General features: G+C 36.3%; 1 protein-coding gene and 1 long non-coding RNA gene across 2 annotated transcripts; one reads left to right on the top strand and one right to left on the bottom strand.

Moving 5' to 3' along the window:
• Positions 1 to 701: 701 nt before the first annotated feature.
• LOC132192535 (uncharacterized) lies at positions 702 to 20144 on the top strand. The gene is made up of 7 exons (XM_059612536.1): positions 702 to 971; positions 3550 to 3681; positions 14208 to 14534; positions 15658 to 16064; positions 17116 to 17299; positions 17533 to 17735; positions 18170 to 20144. Exons 1-7 carry the CDS (start codon positions 770 to 772, stop codon positions 18338 to 18340), a joined length of 1626 nt encoding a protein of 541 aa, XP_059468519.1. The 5' UTR covers positions 702 to 769; the 3' UTR covers positions 18341 to 20144.
• LOC132192537 (uncharacterized) lies at positions 20145 to 21405 on the bottom strand. The gene is made up of 3 exons (XR_009441343.1): positions 21241 to 21405; positions 20324 to 20532; positions 20145 to 20271 (listed from the first exon to the last, which is right to left on the bottom strand). It is a non-coding gene; the product is annotated as an uncharacterized LOC132192537 (long non-coding RNA).
• Between the last annotated feature and the right edge of the window lie 763 nt (positions 21406 to 22168).

Here is a 22168-nt window from a genome sequence, read left to right as displayed (position 1 = left end):
GAGACTCAAACAACAGGCATATTATTATTATTCTTTTTGTAGTAATGCGCGAACTTAAAATAATTGTAATTATTGATTTGTTTCACACAAAAAGGCAATAACTTTTTATCAAGAGATAAAAAAGACTTCATCCTCCGTTGTGGGCCCCCTCTATTTAAATATTCACTTATATATTAAAATCAAGTCTTTATGACGATGGCAGTAAAATTTTCAAATATTTTACAATAATTGCCAAAAATAGCTCCTATTGTTGTTGATTAGATTATGCCAATAAGGAATCCTTTAATAATTATTGTTGTGTATTTGTTGAATTTTTTTGATCGTTACATCACTGATTCAATTTTTAAAAACATCAACTGGTTTGAGGAAAAAAAACAGAATACAATAACTGTAAACTTGCTTCAAACGCAAATTTAAAATATTTTGAAAATTGGCTGATACAAAGTTAAATCCAATTTCTTCCATTTTGAAGCGGCAAACGCCCTCGGACGCGTGGAAATTGAACCAGACGAGCTTTTCCCACTCATTTTCCAACCCTTCGCAGTGTTTTCCCGCAACCCCACAAGGCTGCAGCAGAGGCCAACCCCATTCCACCCCGGATCTGGTCGGCGGCAGATGGCACGCGAGTCGCACCTGTTGGATCTCGGAGTGGTCCAGTGGAAGATCTGGAGGCACTGGAGGCAGTCTTATCAGAGCGTGGAAGGTGGCAGGTCGGCCCTCCGCCCCCGCTGGCCGTCCCCGGCTGACTGAAAGCAAGAGAGGCAGCACGATGCACCAGGCCGCGGCCGTCGCCAGCAAGAAGGGCCGAGGCCGCACGGCGGCTTCGCAGCGGCCACCGAACGCCAGCCGCGGCGATTGGAACGTGCAGGTGGTCAAAGGCAAGGTGACGTCCAAGTGTTTGTGGAACGCGTGCAAGGCGCTCTCCCTCGGCATCATCCTCATGGTCCTCGGCGCCGGAATGGCCATTCTTGGTGAGAATAAAAATTACAAATTCGTGGCCTGGAAAATATTAACAATTCAAGAGCTAAATTTTAATTGGTTTTTTTTATAAATATAAGTAAAATATTGCATTGTCTATTTTAACAACAAAAAATATTTTCACATAAAAAACATCATTATTTTCGTATTTTTCTTGAAAAATATTTCCGCATCTTCTGCAATCTTGCTGTTTTAATATTTGTTTATCCGTTATTTATCAAATGTTACAATTGTGAATTTAATAGGGAACTGATCAGATTTGAGTTTTGCTCCAATAGCTAGAGTGTCCCTTTAATTTTTCTGTTAATTTATGGACATAGTTAATATAAAGTGAGATTTTTATTTAACTGCATTTGAATTTTATTTATAAATTAAACTGTTTAATTTATTTAAAAATTTCTAAATAAAGTATTAATATGGTTCAAAATTTATGAATTTTTCAAATCAGAAATAGAAAATTTAGTTTTTCCTAAATATGTTCATTTATTGCATTTCCATATATTAAAGGAAATTAATTATGCAGTTATCCTGTATTATGCTGTATAAATTTTTACTTCATAATTTATTGGCAAATTTAAAAGCCTCAAAAAATGTATGCCCCATTTCTAGACAGTTCTAATCCCCAGCCGCAGATATTAATTAACTCAGCCTCGTTTCGCTTCGAGTGGTTCTGCAACGGTGGCACACGATAGTGCAGATAAAAACCGCACACGCAGCCTCTCTGCTCGTCATTGTGAAAAGCAGCCCGCAGCCAGTCTTTTCTTCTTAGTCTCAATATCTCGGCTGCAAAACGGGACAAGACGGAAAGTAAGCTAATAAAAAAGTTATTCAGTCGGAGCTCGTTACGAATCCATTTTCATTACTGACTTGAAGCACAAGAAGTATAATTCGGCACTCTAGAAAGGTGAAATTGAGTTTGAATGAAAGTAAGTTCTGTGAATTCTGCAAAGTAAGGTGCTCAGGCAAGAAAAGTTATAAATGCGTTTTAAATAAGAATTTCCATTAAATTTAAATAATATGAGTAAAGCAGGAATGAATTTTTTTCCAATTTCACTCTTTTAATAATTAATAATCAGACTGAAAAGGAAATAACCTTAAGTGCTCTGCCAAAACTAAATATTTAAAAATTGTAGAGGCAAATATTTGAACAGTTCACAGTCAATTATTAAGAAATTCTGAGGTTCCTTTAAATTGACGACAGAAATTCTTTGACCATTTTCAGTTTGTTTTCTCCACTTTTTAAGTATCCCATGTTCATAATAAAATATATTAATTTTATTTTCTTCTTTTATTATTGCTAAATTTTTAGATTTTCACACATTTTTAACATTAGTTCTCAAATCTAAAATTAACTATATATAAATTACAAACAAAATTAAGTAAGCTGCAAACTTTCCTTGCTTTTCAAAACTCATTCTGTCGGACTACAAACTAAATGAGCTCTTCATGCAAAGTTTTACGGACTGATAATGATGACGATTACGCACGGCCGTTCTTCCTTCTCGCACTGCGGAGAATGCGAGTCGCGAGCTGGCAGTTTATTTTTAGCTCAGCCTCTCCCCGAGTGGCGAAGTGAAATAATTAAAAATAATTACACACATTACTCTGCGGGCGGGAAAACGTCGTCGTCGACAACTGGAGAGTAATTATTTTAATGAGGGAAGCGATGCTTGTGGCGTTTTGCCCAAGTCGAACGCTGGTAAAAGAAAAATACAACCAAAAGCGGGTTTTTGGGATTGGATATATATATATGCAACCCGCGGAACCAATCTCTCTGATGCGAAACATCCCCAAGCATGTATTTTTTGTGCTCCTTCCGTGGGAGTTGCGGCTCGAGAGGGCTCTTCTTGATTAAGCAACAACAAAAGATCGAAAAAGGAAACACTTCACGCCGTGTCGCCGCTTTTCAAGCGAACCTCCCTTAGCAAAATCCACCATTATGGTAACAAGACAAAAACAGCCTGTGGTGAAATAAAAAAATCTCCATTTTTTAAAGAAGAGAAAAAATGTGATCATAATCAGTAAATTTTTATATCACTCATTAAAAACATAAATTGTCATAAAAACCAAAATAATATAAAATTTGAAAAAAAAAATGTGAAGAAAAAGTAATTTTGATTTTGATAAAATAACAGTTCACAATTAGTGAAAATATCAGTTAATTTAATTTGCATCCAGCTTCAAAATCTCAATAAGAAAACAATTTATATAATTAAATTAAAATTATTCCTGTTATATAAGTATTTTTTAATGATTATCAAACTTTCAATTATATTAAAATATCCGTTAAGTTTAGAATTTATAGTGAGATGATCAATATTTACTTCTTTGTCGATTGTTAGTTTCCTCAAGGAACAATTACAACTTCTCTCCATCTTTTTTGCAAAGTTTCCTTATTGATAAATAATCACCTGGGCAATTATTTTATGATTTATTAGAAAATTACATGAGATATTGGAACTCATCAATTCCCATTGGTGTCAATTGAGGGATGAAATCGATTTTTGTACCTGCGGTTTCCCTCCACCTTGTGTGTGTTCCATTCTGAACTTTCCTCCCTTTTGTCGACAGGCTATTACGCAGACCAGCTGTCGGTGAATCAGGAGATCAGAGGCAACACCACAGTCAAAGTGAAGAACGAGAGCCGCGGATTCCACTTGAACAATTTCTCCTACGCCGGACCCATTGTGATGGGCGTCGGAGGTGAGTTCCGCAAATATCGCACACAGCCTCATTTTCAGCTCGAATGCGCCACTTGCACGTTTAAGTACTTTGTGGCGTCGCTTTTGTGAGATTGCGCTGCAAGCAGATTTGCCTACCCTTTGGTGCAATCTTGTGAAATTCAATTACGATTCAGTTCTCTATTGCTGAACATTGCTCAAAGGTCATGAAACCAACTTCTGTCGAAACGATTTTTTTTTTAAATCAAAATTTTTAAGTTTTTTTCAGTTATTGAAGGGTGAAATCTTTTTAATTTTGAATTCTATAAACCAGACGCATGATGTCTAATTATTAAGTTAACAATACCAAATTTTCAATAAATAAATGCAATTTTTTTTTTAAATTTCTATTACAATTTTCAAATGAAATGAATTATTGATTATGTAAATAACTCCTTCAAAAATAACATAGGAATTTGGGAACGCTCTCCAATGGTACGTGTAATATGTGTTTTGATATTGATCATATCTGAATTCTAAGAATAAAAAAATTGGTGTTAGACGAGTTGATAAAAAAAAAATGTAGAACACATTTGTCTCCAGCCAGCATAATGGTACACTCTGCGTGATTTATGTAGCTCGCATTTGGGCGCCTGATGCTTTTAACGGTCATTTTTTGGACTTTATCGACTGGCCAATTTATAAAGCTCTGTCGGGAGAGAGAGAGAGACAGACGGACAAAAACTCAATATCCGTGGTTTTGTTGTCCCAGCGGCCGTAAGTGAAACGAATGCGGGCGGGCGGACCGTTGTCGAGCTCGGCGGAAACGTCATTGAGCTCTACACCGAGATGAGCCGGCCAGATAAAAGCAAAGGGCGCTTTGTCGGTGTGCCTGGGCGGAAAAAAACGCAGCCAACGCGGCCGATTGTAACGAGAGTCGGAGAGAAATGTGAAGTGCTGTGTAGAAAATGGGAAATCAACAAAGCGAATGATATGTTTCACGCGTTTTTGTTCCAAAAGGGATTACTATTTTGAAAAGTGATGGACACAATCTGACAGAGAGGAACTGATAATTCTACATTAACCTGACCTTAACCAATCAATCTCCTCAATAAATTGATCAATTTTAATTAAAATACATTTTAAAATATATTTAAAGAAATTAACAGTTTAATTTATGAATGTATAATTAATATTAAGAAATAAAGCATCAACCTAAATAATTTAGTACTCTTAATAAATTGATCGAATGATAGGATCGAGCATAAAATAATGAGATAGTAATTTAACGAAATTCATCTACATCTCTATTAAATATGACCAAAAACTGATGAAAATTTTCTTTAAACAGTAAATTATTTTACAGACTTCAGTAACTTTTTCAATTCTATAGCAAATATTCTTCTTGTGAAAATTTAGTTCCATATTTAATTTAAAAAGTTAAAAGTCGTGCTTTAAAATCATTAAATTTTAGCGATATGTTCATTGCCTTTAAAACAACTCTCTCATTTTAGCTATTTATTTATCCGTGATAATTGCCTCTAGCTAATAATGAGCTCCCACACTTTGAAACGCACCCCCATTTATTTTGGCAAAAAGGAAAGGGTTCCACTTCCTGCGCCGGATGGAAAACTATCAAGTGTCAAAAGGGTCGTGCGTGAAATGAGAGGCCAGCAAAAGGCCAACGACTGCTTTTGGGGCGGACGCGGTGGCGGATTATGCAAGACTTGCCAGCGAGGCCGACCGCAAAACTCGGAGCACTCGCATGCAAAATTAATTCGCAGTGCTCTCACACAAATAGAGGAATTCTTTATCTCGCGCCTTGCTAGAATAAAAAGGCAGCTCTACTCTGTGGGGATGCGTTTATTTAAATGTGAAAAAAGAAAATGCAATAATATAAGTGCAAAATGTAAATAATATCCGCGTACTCCGTTAAAAATAAAGCGAATAAATAAAGTTATAAGTATAAAAAGTGATGAAACTTTGCTCTTGCGGTCAGGTTCTGAGGTTGGGTTTTATAAAAAGAGAGGTGCACTGCAAATTTTTTTAAATAAAACTAATAATTTCATTTTGAGATAGAAAAAATATCATAAATAAACATTTATTTTTCACTTTGCCTCGTCTTTTTGTAATCTATGCGCCTGCTATGCGCTATTATTAAAGATTTTTTTAATATAAAACTTTACTTATCTTTCTGTCTTGATCCACAATCCCTCTATTTAATTTTAAAATTAAATTTATTTAAAAAATTTTTACCCCGCAATCTCCCATTAAATTAAAACACTTAAATTTCTTCCAACTAATATAAAGCCCCGTTTCTGCGCGGCGTTATTTCCTTTGAATCGGCAATTCCCCTCAAGATCTACAGCCCTTCAAATCGTCTCTTCTTCTTAGAACGGCAATTTCCGATTGGCAAATTCAATTTCTGCAGAGCCGTCGCCGTTCAACCCGAAAAGCAATTTGCGATTTCCAGACGCACGATTTAAATTCAAATCTTGTCATCCGTGAAAGAACAAAGCGATCGCATTATCATTTCTCACATGTTCGTTTGAGCGGCTATAAGGGTATTATTTGTTTTCACCGAAACAAATAAATGGCGAATGATACTTCTGTGAGGGCGAAGTTGTCTGTGGCGGATGGAAGTAGAAAGATGGTTGTAGTTTGAGTGATGGAGATGGAGGACGCGCATTACAGACATTCGGTACCAACGAACGCGGCTTTTTGTCAAAGTTGGCAGAATCGAATTACTATAACTCTCTGAAGGAAGAACAAAGTTTTCTTGAGCTCAAGAAGGAACTGATGAAATAAAACAATAAAAAAAGCAATTTCTGTAAAAAATTTTACAAAATATCTCATAAATATTCAATTTTCATATTAAAAATTTCAGTTTTCAATGGCTAAAGGAAAATTTCTAACAAAAATAGAGCATTCTACTTTTATTGCTGAAAACCAATCAAATAATATTAAAATTACTATTTTTAAATTATTTATGGTATTTCTCTTAACTCTGGGTTATTATTATTGTCGATTCTGCGATTCCAACCTGCGGAACAGCTCAGCGTTTTATAGAGCCTCCATTGGACTTGGTCCAAGTCTCTTCTTCTTTATTAAAACCGAGCCAATTGCTGCAGGGTCTTACAATTTAGACGTTTTCATTAGCAGCTGACATTGCTCTTTATCTTCAGACAAATAGCAAAGGTCTTTAGATTGCATCTCGGGTCTTTTATAAGAATTAAGGAAGGAACATTAAATAAATCTAAAAACCTGACAACTTACTTAAGGGAGGAGAACAAAATTCCATTTTAAATATTTAAGATAATGTTCCTAAAAAATTTCAGAATTTTATTAGGTAATAATTGCAATTATCCAATCACTTAAGCATCTTTTTCCTTTTTGGAAAAGTTCAAATTCCTTTCTAAAATGCCCCAGCGTACAATAGAAGCAGGAGAACAATGAGTCGTTTTCGTTTGTACGCGTTTAGACTAGCTAATCTGCTGCTCTTCCAACTTCAATTTATTTTGCATACCACCTGTTCATCTTGGGCATCACGCAACCTCCGGCCTGTGAGCACCGGCGGCCGTGCAGGTGGCGCCGCCTCAAATCGATAACATTTTCCACAAACTCAAACAAGTCCGAGCAGCGTGCGTTTGTTTTTTGAGAACGTGCGGCGCAATTTTAACTTGTGAATCACTTCATACACAAAAATTAGCTAATGTACTGTCGGTACTGGTGGAACAAAGGTCACATGTAATTAAATTTCTCAAAATATGCTTGTTAATCCTTCGAAAAGATAATAAAAAAAAAGAAAATTCATTTTAAGAATTACTCTCTTGGAAAATAGGAATTTTTAACAAATTAGAACGGTTCATCTTAATAAGTTTTAAATAATAATTAAAAATATTATTTTTCTATTGAATCACAAATATAATAAAAAATAAAAACGTGACTTTATTATATTGTTATTATTATTTATACATTGTTACAATACATTGTTTACATTCAGAGTTAAAAAAAATTTGAATTTTAATTAAAAAAGGACAAAACAACACCACCACCAACGAGAACTATAAAGAATATAAAAATTTAACAATAAAAAAGAAACTTTTACATTGCTAGTCATTGTTTCTCTTCACTAGTACAACGAAATCCATTAAAATTTTTTCGAGCACCTCATGATTTTGTGTTTTAATAAGGCAGAATGCATTTGAAATTCATGACCAAAGCAAATTTTAATAAATCCGCACCTCATGCTTTCTTATTGTTAGTGTGTCTTTGAAAACATATTTTACCACATTAGTAGAGAAGTCTCGTTAAAACGTTCATGGTGATTGAAACACCTCCTTTAACGAGAACCAGTAGCCGCATTCCCCATATAGAAAATGCAAAGTGTCACTTGAACTTGCATGAAGAAATTCCCTGTAACGAAGCTCGCCTCGTCAGAATTTCCATTTCGCCCTACGCACACAGACAAGAGCAACTCTCCGCGCGCGCTTTCAACTCAACGCAGCTCATAATCGATCGAGAATCGTAAAGTTGAGAGTGGATAAATTTTTCAACAGCACTTGTGAAGGAGAAAATTGCAGTCGTAAAAACACGGAAGGAAAAAAAATATAAAAGTAAAATTACATGCGTATCGTAAATTTTGAGTAACCACTGCCGCATTTTATTTCAATTACGCGCCAAATTTGCATTGCCCGTTTCGGGACTCGGCGTGTTTACTCAATTCATCGCCGGCAGTCGAATTTGCCTCGCCAGTCAAGATATAAACGAACTGCTAGGGCCGTTTCTCACTATCCCCGAGGGATAACTAGCTGGGTAAACTGTCGGATGAACGGGCGCAGAACTCTCGGCAGGTGCTTTCAAGGCAGCCATAGCTCCCTTGTCAAACGAAACTTTGTGACAAATTTCGATCCCGAAATGCCTCCGTGCTTGTCGCCCGTCGCAGCTCTCATGTGGAACTGCGCATCAGATAAGAATCCTGGGAGTTTAGTTTGTAACCCAATCCTTAATTCTGATTAAAAAATCCAAAGTCAGCAGCAGTCAGTTTTAAATATATTTTTCATCCTTCCTGATTAAGTATGTAAATCAACATTTTGTTCCGTTCTTTCATGCAAACAGTTAAAAATGCAAATTATAAGTGAATGGTTTAAACTTAATCAATTTGTTACATGTTTACAAGTTTAAAATCTGTTTTGTACTTTTCAATAAAATAATATTTCTTCCTGATTTTTAAGAGCACGCTATACATATGATCTCTTTATCTTTATAAGAAGATTATTTTTTATTTAAGCAAACACCAAAGTCGCACGACGAGCTCCTCTTTTGGGATTAGTCTTAAACGGATTAAGTAGCAAAATCCTAGTTGCAAACAACATTCTTTTGACGTCGTGTTGAATATTCATGAATTTGTTATAGCGCTTTTAGGTGCAATTTTAATATGAGCAACCTAAATTTATCCAAATGCGAGGCTTTAATTTAATCTTGAAAAATGTGAAGATTACAAAATTATAAAGTGTAATTTACTCTATGCAAATAATTATAAATACTTTCCTCAGAACAATAAACAGTTGTTTGGTAAATATTATAAAAATACTCATTGTCTGTGAAATTTAGTGGCTGCTTTATGGTGCCAGTTAACCCTTTCAGAACGCAAAAGTTAATAACCCTCGGTCCTCAAATGGTCTCTGCGAAGGCCCTCGCTTGAGCCACTTTACTTTGGCTGCGTTCGGGGGTCCTTTGTTTTGGGCACAGACCCAGGCCAATTATTCCCTCTTCTGCTGGGTTAATTATTAACACCGCCGGTCTCATTCGGCATGCAAGTCGAGACTCGCGCGGGGATAATTTAATTGCGCCTTGGATAAAATGCACTCACCTGGCGACGCACGCTAATGGGAAGCTTTTCTTAGTCGTTATGCAGCGTGCAATCCTTGCCAAAGTGGCTCCATTAGCGCGATTGCCTTTCGTTTCGCCTGATTTCCTGCGAAGAAAAGACGTGCCGCCGCAGCATCTAACTTTGGAGAGCAAAGTTTCGAGACTTCCGAGTTTGCGGGTCAAGTGAAAAAATTTCTTTAATAAACCCATTAACAATAATGTTGTTTTTTTAAAGCAGTTTCTCCACAAACAAGAATTGTACTGCAGTACATAACTACATAATAATTATAAACAAATCTGTGTTCAATACTTACAATAATTAAAATTTTTCTAGAAAGTTTAAAATTTCTAAAATTTTTATTTAGTTTTTATTTTCATCGTCTTTAGCAGTACGCGAATATTATTTTTTTTTTTTTCTGGATTTTATGGGCTCCTGATTTGTTTTCTCAAATTTGGTATTCAAAATTCAGTAAAATTTTCCTCCAGACTACATTAGACTTAACTATTATCTAAAACATAATAATTATAATTGATCGTAAAATAATTATTATCAATAAAAAGTAATAAATTTAAATCATTTTATAGCATCTCTAATCTCAAACATTTTCAATGAAATTAAAAAAATAATAATAATAAAGAAAGAGTGGTAAATTTTCATTCACTAATGCTGGAAAATACGCAAAGAAATTAATTGACTTCAGCAAACACTCATATTCGAATTTTTAAAAAACTAGAAATTGGCGGTAAAACTGCTACATATGGGTTTTAGAATTGACATAATTATCAGTTTTTTAATTATATAAGTTACACCTGGCAATTGAATGAAATACGATATAAAAACAATTTAGCATGTGGATGGATGAAGCAAAAATTCAAAACAAGCTTGCGTGTCATTTTCCACTTTGTGAAGCTAAAAACGAGAAAAAAGCGGCTGCATTTATACTTCTAAAGGGTCGAAACGAGCGTGCTCTCGACCGAGATCATTCCTGCGAGGCCACTAGAGATGTGCTGGCTGTTGCACGTAGCTTTAATTATGGATGGAAATTAGCTCTAGGACGGTCATTGCTTTTTTTGCCGCGAGTGCGAGAGTGGAATTTATTTTCTGCACCGCTGCTCACCCAGTTATTCATATGGCTCCGGGGTGCAGATTCATAATCTGCAATCGCGTTCCGCACGCTGACCTTTTGACCTCGCTGAAATTAGAGAAAGAATCGATTAACGGCACGTAAAAATTTGCAATCTGGATCAAATTTTTCATAACAAAAACCAGTTTTTCTAGTTTAATGTTAACTTACATTTAATAATCAATTTAAATATATTATATTTTATTTTTGAAATGAAGAAAAAAATATTTTGTAAATTTGCATAAAAATTTTAACGTCTATAGATAATTTGAATCACATTAATAATTATTAATTTTTTAAATGAAAAAAAGTTGTTATATCCTACCATTTTAATATATTACACTGAAAATTCTCGCTAAGAAATAAAAATTCTTTACTTCTTTTTTGTATTAATTAAAATTTTACAGGAGCTTTACAATTGATCATTTCCATGCGTCACAACTGTATTGCATCACAACGAACCTATAGTCTGTGGTTATTTGCTCGGACGAATTGCAATTTCGGCATCAAAAGGCCCAAGCACAATAGAAACCTTTTCAGCGGTTTAATTAGCCAACCGCCGTTTTGCTATCGCGGCCGAGCGCAAAAACGCAAACTCGTTTACCTCTCAGAAGGCAAACAAAAGCCACCACTGCGTTTATAAATATGTGTACCTGCGTGAACAGCGCGTCATGCCAAACGAGGGTTTGTTGATGGAATTTCAAATCAATTGATGTGTTGAAATCCTAGCTGATATTGGAAAATAAAATTTTCTACACAGAATTGATTAAATTTTAAGAACGGAAACTTTTAAATTATTATATTTTTAGTTAAATATAAGAAAATTTATGTAACTTGAAATTAAATTATTGTTTAAAAGATTCTCTAAAGAAAAAAAATTAAGAGCATCTTTAATTTTTGAAACTGATTCTGGATATTAAATTAAATAAAACAGGTGAATATAGTAAGCAGCTTTTTTAAACTTATCAATGAAAAATCAACTTAATAATGAATCTATGGACCTCTTATTGGTGCAAAAAACGTTCCACTAACTAACTACACTAACAAGACGCCAATTCACTGCCAAATCACTGCTCTCATTCTTCATTCTTGGGAATAATTAGAGCTGACGAGGGAATTCAAGTGCGAGAATCGAATTAGACTTCTTCTCTCTCCGTAATTCAATTTCTCGAACAGTGTAAAAAACGACGTATCTTAAGGAAGAGTTGCAGACGATCCTCTCTCCAGCTTTTTCGTTTGGGCGAAAATGAAATATTGTGTAGGGTGCGAAAGCAGCAACGCACGAGGTCTTGTGCCGATCGTTGACAGCTGCTCGAGGGTACACACGCAAGAAAAGTTCTTTCCTTGGAGCGGAACGCCGATATCCATTTTCAATTGAAAAGAACGCGCGTTCTCGTCACTTCTTCTCTTATCCCCAACCGGCACCCTTAAACTTCCGTCGCATACATAATATGTAGTTGCGTCTTATTTTTCTTTTTAGAAAGCTCTGGACCATCTGGTATGGATATGTATTTTGACAATTCCGTCGCGGGTTTTATCCATTCTGTCACATTATATATTCTGACAAAATGAAGATAAAGAATAATTCAAAAGAGTTGTAATTTTTTGAACATGTTGTAGTAAATATATAGTCCGTTCAGAGATAAGATAAGAATGATTCATACAAAAAATGAATGCACAAGATGTAAATTTCCAAATATTTCAAATGACTAAAATGATTGTTTAGAAATTTAATTTTCAGCAAATTGAAATTGTTGATTTACTTCTCATAAAGATTTTGGTGCTTAATAAAATTTTATTGCTTATATTAAAAATTGTATCGTTTGAACTGCTTTAAATTTTAAAAAGGTTATTCCTATATTCATTAAAAAAAATCAAAATTTCCAAGTTTTGAGAGCATTCAAGGGCATACAACATATTTTTATTTATTATTAAACACCTTTCGCAAGAATCGGAATAATGATTTAGATATCTAATTCCAACACAAAAAGTTAATAGTGATTCATAAAAAAAAGTGTAAACAAGCAACCATTCAAAAGTTGAAGCAGTTCAAACAGACCCAATTTAACATATTTTAAATGTAGTGAGAAAATCTAGCGCAAATCCTCAGTTGAACATTTCTGCTTGCAATTACTGAACATTGAAGTATTGCAACAGTTGTGACCCCTATGCTCTCACAAAGCACTGGTTTTACTTTAAAGCACCTATGCACAGTAGAAGCGCTCGTCTTAAAATAATGACTCTAACTCTCTCCTTTACAAATGTGTTTCAAAGAATATATTTCTTTCTATTTTGCAATCCGTCTCTCTTTCTGCTCGCGACCTGCATTATAAATAGATCGAAAGCTGCAAAGGTCGCTGCAGCAAAGAGAGCATCAGCTTTTTGCGATTCGGTGGTGAACAGTCGACCGGCATAAAACTGTACGCGACTCCCGAGAGTGCAGAGCTCTCGAAACGACACACAGACCGGATTTTGTACATGTGCTCCACTGGCACACTTGACGCCGACAATAATTCCCTCTGGTAATGATGATGAGCAAAAATAAAAATGTGTATAAAAGGCCATAACTCTCTGTGACCTGCAGGCGCTGGATCATTATTGCGGCTTTTTAATACCTCTCTAGATGTAATTTGTGGCCCGAGGATGAAAAATGTGGCCTGGAATCTTTTCATTAGGAATTTAAAGAGATCACTGACATGAGCAATATGCGTTTTCCATCTTTCATTTATTTTTACTCTGGGCCTCTTAAAAAAATATTATGTATATTGCTGCTCGAAATTACAACAGATCAATAATGGCAGGCATTTCTAAACAAACTGATTAGCCAAACCCGAATTAAACAACCAGCAAGTGACAGCAGCAAACAAAATGCTTAAATTTTGCCTCATGTCGCTCCTGTCAAATTTATAAGGAGGTTTATTTTTTTTTTATACATAGACGTAATAATTATATATTATATGATATTTTAAAACACAAGAAAGGAGGAGGAGAAAGGTTTTAAGTTTGAAAGAATATCTAGTACAGCTAAGAGCATTTTTTTTTTACCATTTTTGTTAGTACCTCTTTTATTGCACTAATGCAGGAGAAGGCTGCGCCTGCACACATACACCTTTACATTTTCAAAAGATTCTCTTCTGCGAATTCAAATCCTCACGATGTCAGACTTATTCCACAGCAAACTGCTGGAATAATGATCTCTGCCTGCTATGAAGGAAAAAGTCCCCGGAATTTCTTTTTCTCAATATTAATATGCGTGGTCGCTATGAGCTGAGATGTAATCTGAAACTTTTTTTATTATAAGCTTATAAATGAATTTATTTCTTGCTTGTTATAAAATTCCCAACTTCTGAGGCGTTGGTTTCCAAAATTTGAACTGACTGAAAGAGCTATACATATAATTTGCGAATTTTGTTGAAAAAAAAAGGAAAAATGTTAAGAATATTCACCTCATCATAGTAAAATGATTTTTGGCTTTTAAATAAATAAAGTTTCAGAATAATTTTAAAACTTTTATCTAAAGTAAGAACATATTGACAATAAATTAAAAATCAAATTTTTGGTCAACTTTTTTCAGGGTTCATCGTAGTGGCCGCCTGTGTGATGACGTTTGAGGCGCGAGACAGCGCCGCCAAAGTGGTGCCCGCAAAGTTCAAACCGAAAGCTAGCCCTGCGCACAGGTATCGCTCGGACGACGGCAGTGGCCGTCGCAGCACCAGTTGTCAGACGCGTTGGGACAATCTGGGAGTTTTCAGGGCCGCAGCTCAGGGTGCGACCGCCCTGGGACTGGCGACGCCTCTAGCCTCGGCCGTCACTTCACCAGCCCAAAGCATGCACCGAAGGGAACTCAAGCAGTCATTTCTGAATTTTTCCAAGACATTCCAGTCGTCTATCGACTCTGCAGGTAAGTGACTTATTATTATTCAAATTCAATTATTACATTATTACATTTCAATTAATTAAAAAAAACTTTTTTATTTGTTGCTTTGAGTCGGTCGCGGCGGTCGCGGCGGTCGCGGCGGTCGCGGCGGTCGCGGCGGTCGCGGCGGTCGCGGCGGTCGCGGCGGTCGCGGCGGTCGCGGCGGTCGCGGCGGTCGCGGCGGTCGCGGCGGTCGCGGCGGTCGCGGCGGTCGCGGCGGTCGCGGCGGTCGCGGCGGTCGCGGCGGTCGCGGCGGTCGCGGCGGTCGAGGCGGTCGAGTGAAACGAGCCGCACGAGTTAAACGTCTCAGAACAGTGGGTTAATTTTTTTATGATCTGAGCAATCACAGACAGAAGCAACATATAAAAATTTTGTTTTAAATCATTGAAATGTTATCATTTTTAAGTCAATATATATGTGCACGAATTTTTTTCCATGGCGAAGAAGTGTTACCTTCATCAGATTTGACAGCACCACCTGCTTTCCAGTTCGGACTCTACTTGAAGCCACTAGGAAGTTACCCCTCAGGAATTTCCACCCAATGAAATTTTAAATAGCTCAAAAATTATTAATCATATATCTCCAAGAGTGGAAGCTCTCAAAATTGGAAATTGAGTAGCTTTTTCGGGAGTTTCTACTTTAGGGAGTTTCTCACTTACACGCTCAATGTAGATGCGATTTTTAATTTTAATACTAAAGCTCGTAATTTCCACCTGCAATTCACTCATTGGCTTCAGGGACTGTCAAATCATGTGTCGATGCTGCCCATTTCCTCCACATATAACCCTGTCCCCCCCTTTTGCCTCCATGTTATTTGCCAACCTCCTTTTTTGCCAATTTCCACTAAGGGAACTTCGTGGCACTCACATTCATTTGTAATTTAATAATTTAAAATAAATTTAATTAATTATTAATTTCTATTTAAACTTTCAACACTTATAAAATGCTGTATGCAAATGTATGTATTAACCAATAAATTTGAGTATTTTAAACCATTAAAGGCATTCAAAATTTTTAATTTTATTAAATATTTTAAAATTTATATTTTGTTTTTATTTATTAAAAAAACAATTTTTATAATTATGTATTAAATTCGCTTGAAATTCAGGTTACCAGACTGAGGATGCTAAAGTAAAATCTCCAACCACAACGATCAACGCAGCGCGCCGCAACTCTTTGGCCAAGTGCCCTTCGGCGCCCAACATCGCAGCCCTGTCGGACAGCGGGAGTCCCCTGATGCAGCAGCTGAACATGTTGGCCAAACCCGTGCCCCCGGCCTTGCTAGGCGCCGGCAACGCCAGTTCGGCGCGGGCCTCGAACGTCGCCGCTCGGCGCCAGAGCTCGTCGATCAAACGGGGCTGCCCTTTGCTTTCTCCACACCCTTTGCAGCGGCAAGCGTTGTCGGTCGACTACACCAACATCAACTACTCGCCGCTCATTTTCCAACAGCAAAGGCGTCCGCCTCCTTTGCTGGCCGACTCGCCAAAGAGCAGCGTCGAAAGAGCCGTCTCGGAGGTGAGAATTTTCTTTTGTCCACGGCAGAACCACTTAAAATAGAATCCATGTCCGATTTTTCTCGTTTCCTTTACGATTGGCCAGTTTTCTCTCTGAAAATATTGAGAAATACGTTTATTTGTCTGAAAATGATATTTGTTAAAAATTAAAAAAAGTTGAAAGACTTTTAAAACTTACGAATATATTGAATTCATTGTTTCAAAGATTTAACAAGATTTTAACTAAATTTCTTGTCAATATGAATATAATATAACACTATGAGGGATGGCCTAACTTTTAAAGTTATTCATTTTTTTTTTAAATTTTCATTTCAATAATAAATTAGGTTTTTTAAGGTAAAAAAGTGTCACAGAATTTTATAATTTTTTTACAGATGTATACGAATTTCCTTGATTTAGAACGGGTATTATGGGCAGACTTTTTAAACACTTCCTTTGAAAGAGCCTCGCGGGCCTTCTCTCTCAGCAGCAGTTTCATTTAGGTCTGAATAAAATATGACCGGGCTTCTTCCGCGCGTGTAACAGGTTGGAGAGAAAATCCACCCTCTTTTCGTACGGTCGCGTGCTCAACGGACGCTTATTTCAACTCTGCTGGTCGTTATTTATCTTTCCTTTTTTTATTTAATATTAATTTTGTGCACGCGAACCTGCTCTTTGGCAAAAGTTGCCCAGGCAGATGAATTTTTAGCACAGCTTCGCGCTGCTTTTCATCACCAGGATTTTTTCTCATCCCGGCTGCGGCACGTACGTTCCGCTTTTTATCAGCTCTCGACGCAAATACGCCAGACTTTTCCACTCTTTTGTTTACTTTGGCGCAACTTTTGCGAGCGAAATGAAAACTCTGTATAGCAGTATTGAATGCGCCTCCACATTTGGAAAAATATTTTTTTTTATTTCAATTGTCAGCTTCTCTCATTTATATTCCTTTATTGTTTCAAACCTCTTGGTGGGTTGAAAAAAACTAAATTCCGAACAAAAAGTAGCTAATTTTTATTTTTTACGGTTTCATTTGTTTACACTTGCAATAAAAACTTGGTATTTTCTCGCGTCAGGCTTCTATGGCGATGGACCTTCATCTGCCAGATGACTGTCAAGTGACTCTGAAGGTGCGAGACCAATCTAGGGTGATGCCTCCCCGCCTGCATCAAAGGTCAGAGACTGCTCGGAGGCACCAGCTCACCAGACAAAAGCAAGTGGTGGAGCTTGAAACGTCTGTCAATGACATACAAATTCAAGGTAAACACATTAATGTTTTAAATCCATCAGCTAAATTTTCTTTAATAAAAAAAAAAATAAAAAAAAAAATAATATATAATTTAAAAAAAATGGAATTTTTCATTTCTTTAATTTAATTATTATTTTACTTAAATTTTCTCAAATTATTGTTAAATTTCTTCACAGCAGCAAATTACTGAAATCGGCTTTAGAAGTAATATTTGAGTTCCAAGATCTGTATTGTCTTTTTTCAGTGCCTGATGTCAAGGTTCGTCGACACCACTCGTCAAAACGCGACGGCACCAAAAGACACCACAGGCATCGCGTCAAGAGGTCCAACACTTGTGCCACCCCACAGGATGCATCCACAAGACATCCGCACGGTGATGCCACTCCAACAGTCTGCATCAGTCTCACCCCCAGCCCTGAAAGGTCACACGCTTCATGTAACCTGCAGGTAAGAACAAGTAGAACATTTTTTTATTGCTAAAACAAGTAACAATTAGTGACAAAAACTATAGATTATTATTTTCATTTTAATACTTTTAAAATAATTGAATCGAAAAACATCACTTTCCTAAAAAGCAAAATATTTTATGGTTTGATTTATACTCTGAAAGTAATTAATTTTGGCCCGGAAAAGCTAAAATACTAATCAATCATTATTTTTATTATTAGAACTTTTTTTTAAACTTTTAAATTTCAAAATTTAGAGTTATTTCTGTTTCTTTTTCAATATTAATCAAAAATATTATTCAGGTGCATATCAACATTAAAATCGTCGTAAAAAATTATAGTCAACCAAAGTTTCATCATTTTTAATTCTATCCAAGCCTTGCATATTTTTTTATTTTTGCAAATCTCGGCCAACTTTGTGCTTTCCTGCCACAGGTGCAAATCGATAACTCGAGCAACCCGCCAAGCTCAAATCAGAGCTTTGAAATGAGCACCGTGGGTTCCGACGTGGAGGCAGGACCGTCCTGTTCGTACTCGGCACCTTTGCTCGAGGAGAAGTTGACGCCAAACACCGAGACCAAGATCCACATCGAGGAGGCCCAGTAGTCGCTCCAGTGGCGACGGAAGATGATGGACGAGACTGAGTTAACTAAGTGAGTACGGGTGCTGGAGAGAGCGAGATAAGCGGCGCAATAAATGATCCGAGAGCGAAAGATGTGGCAGTTTGCGCCGCTCTTTGTTTTTGGCCTGGAGAGAGAGAGAATGACACAGAACGCGCGGTGCGGGGGCAATCAATAATCGCGCTGCCCTGCTCGCACGGAACGCGGAGAGACCCTGTTGCGCGCCACATTATTCACACCCGTGTCATTTTGGAATATTCATAATTTACGGGAGAAAAGGATGATCTATAAAGTGATCAGCACAAGCGCATTATATTCCAGGCAAAATAGAGCGTCTTTCAAAAGAGACGTCTGTCCGTTTCTCACACCGAGAGTGACACAGACGCACAGTTTGAAGATGTTTTTTCTGACCTTCTCTCATTGCCTATTCATCTGACCCGTGTCAGTGGCTAGTTGGGGGTATTTGCTTTCAAAAGCGTTTTATTACATACAATTTCTGGAAGCAGTATTTTACCAATTTTTTATTCTATTATTTTTCTTTTTAAATTAAAAACAAGAAAGCTATATTAGAATGGATATTTGATTTATAAACTATAAATATTTATTATATTAAATCACACTGACTGTTGTAGAATTGAGAAATTTGTAATCCTATTAATTCCGAACTAATAATTAACGATTCAAGTAGTTTTATTGTTTTTAAAACACGCATAAAGTAATAACAACGCGGAAACTGTATTTTTTAAGTAAAAGAACTGTGATAAGTGTTGATTTTTGTGTATAGTTAATTGAAAATAAGGCAGGAAAATATTTTTGTAAAATATTGCCACAAAAAGGAGATTTCGCTCTGCGTGTTTCATACATAAATAAAGCCCTGATGTGTTTAGCGTTGAGTGTCATTGCACCGTTTTTGTCAACATAATAATTTGCTGTCGTTTTTTAACCGTTCCACTGTTTACCAGAAAAAAGACGAAAAATAATTCACTCACGCACATAAAAATATGTGAAAATCGATGTAGCCGAGCTATTTTGATCACGGCTTGAGCTTTCGTTGACACCCGACCTGTTCAAAAACAGTAATAAATAAAAGTAACTGCCAACGCATATTTTACGCATTATCAAAAAGGTTTTCATAAACGGAATTCAACGCGCTTTCAGCAGCAGACTGGGCGAGTCTCGGAAGCTCAGAAGTTTGCGCTCTATGTGTGTACAATGGTGTATAGTTTTACATGAATGTGTGAAAAATTTTGTGCTACGGGTTTTGTCGCGGTTGCACAAGATTAGATGAATTATTAAAACACACTCACCACCTGTGGGTTGTTCGTGGGTTATACATGAAAAGTGTTCGTTTTAACATGGCATTAGATGAAAATAATAATCAAATTTTAATTATTTTTCTTAATTTCTTTTCGGAAGAGGAAAAATTCTTGTACTAACAAAATTATTTGCATTTAATTCACAATTAAATTCTTCTCTAGCGACTCTAGCTATAAATCAGTCACAGTTTCAAAAAGACTAGTTTGTAAGGGTTTTACCAAAATTTAATCCTCCGATTCCTCATTCAATATAATTATAAAATGAAATTTAAAAAAAAATCACGTGAGATTTTTATTATATTCAACAAGACTGTGGCACAAACAAGTATGTTAACCGAAAGTAAATAATTTATGAATGTCTCGTTTACTGTTGATGTTATTGCTGTTGTTGTTAGCTTGTCCAAAATGCAGGGTCCCCGTTCAAATAGCAGCTCAATGTGTCGTTTTTTCCAAATAAAAATTAGTGTTGCTGAACAATTATTTCCGTTGTATAATTTTGGTTGACAATTTCATCCTCGTCGTCTAGCGAATCAACTCGCACATTAACAACAGGTGGACAAGAAATTTTCTTCTCAACGGGCGCCAAAATTGATATAATTACCTGAAATTTTTTTTATTAAAAACTCTTTGTACCTAACATAATACTTTTCAACCTCTGATGCCAATTCCAAAGCAGAATTATTCCAGCAATCGGCCGGCCCATGCACGTCTGCACCTCCCTCGCAAAGCAATTTCAAAATTTGGTGGTTTTCACCAAACACAGCCGCTGCCAAGCAACTTAATCCATTAGTGTCGCGATGATTGACGTTGGCGCCGTGATTAATTAGGAGGCTCACCACTTGTGGATCGCATTCAAGCAGCACTAAAAATGTGATTAATGAAATTTCTCAAAGGATTATAAATGCATCAGCTTTAATTGCACCTATAAAGATCTAAATTGAGCACTTAAACTACTGAAAGTTTCCAAAGCTGGTTCCTTATTAATTGAGACGAGTGCTGATATTTTATAGGAAGTGAGCGGGGCTGGTCTAATCTACATCAAGTGCTGAGTGCTTCATTATAAAAAAAAGTTTGGTGCTCAAAATTTGATCTGGCGTCAAGTGTAGCGGCGCATTGTTTGGAGGCTGCAAACTTCCGTTCAAGTATAAAGTTGCAACGAGCTGTTTTTCATCAATCTTACACAATCTTCAAAAAAAAAAAATATATTAATTTCCCTTAATTTTAAAACAATTCAATTGTTAAAATTTATAAGATAGGATATTAACGAAAAGAAGAATTTTCGTTTGTTTGCTAATTATTAGAGTAAAAATAAATATATATAATTTTCCTTGTCACTTCAATATTCATTTTTAAGTGACGTAAAAAGATCTTTATTTTTAAGTATTGCAATTATTTATTCAATAAAAATTATTTAAATACTTCTGGGTCATGGTATATTTGAAAACTGAGAAAAATCCAGATATTGAAGCCTGTTCAGTAAAAAAAGTAAAAATAAATCTCCTTGTTGAAAAATAAAACCAAAATCGTAAAAACTTCTAAAGAAATTTTAATTCTGTATAATTAAAATTACTTTTAATCTTTTAACTGAAGGTCCTCCAATGCTTCATATTTATTCTAGCCATGTCATTTCATTTACATAACTATTGCATGAATCTGAACTCGGCGCATCTCGTCACAGCCCGGTCTACACCAAGTGCTTCTCGTCGTCACTGAATGAATAATTAATCAATTTGCGAGCGAGAGCAAGATTGCAATGCAAACACACTTCCCTCTGCGTGCTCTCTGTGTTTCTCTGACTGGCTGCGAATATTCACTCACGGTTGTGCAAATATGTATATACGGACGGCGAAATTGAATTACCAGCTCTCATCAACGGCGTCCAACCACACGAGTCGGCGGCATCCACCGCGGCGCCCGCATCCAAAATCAATTTGGCGATCTCGATGTGGAACAGCGAGTGGTGAAGCGCGGTCAGACCAATTCTGTATGAATGGCAGCCGTCGGTGAGGCACAGAATAAAAAATTGGATGGCAAATAATTGATTTTGATGGATGGAAAATTGCACCAGGGGGAGAGTAACAATTGCTGTTTTGTGGTGTAATTTACTTGCTCTTTCTCGTCGTTTAAAAAAATAAAAATATTGAAAAAATAATATTCGTTCTGTTCAAAAATGTAGTTTTAGAAACAAATGATTATAAATATATAGAAATAGGCATTTTTACCTGTCACGTATTTCCAAACTAGCACCATTTTGAAGCAAAAACTCGACAATATCCTGTTTGCCAGCGGCGCACGCCAGCATCAAGGCCGTTCCATTATCTTCAAAACTTTGCTCATTAACATCTCCATGTGGCATGAGCAACTTGACCATCTTCAAGTCGGAGTTCGCCACTGCCACTTGCAGACTCGTGTATCCCCATTCCGAAAAACAGCTGCACGCAGCAATTGGTCTGGAAATTTTTGGAAAGGAAAAATATTTTTATATAAAAGACCAGGTG

This window comes from Neocloeon triangulifer, unplaced genomic scaffold, assembly GCF_031216515.1.
Source record: "Neocloeon triangulifer isolate White Clay Creek 2 clone unplaced genomic scaffold, ASM3121651v1 ptg000003l, whole genome shotgun sequence".
Taxonomy (NCBI): domain Eukaryota; kingdom Metazoa; phylum Arthropoda; class Insecta; order Ephemeroptera; family Baetidae; genus Neocloeon; species Neocloeon triangulifer.
The sequence above is the reverse complement of the archived record's forward strand: the minus strand, read 5'-3'. Positions and strand labels throughout refer to the sequence as shown.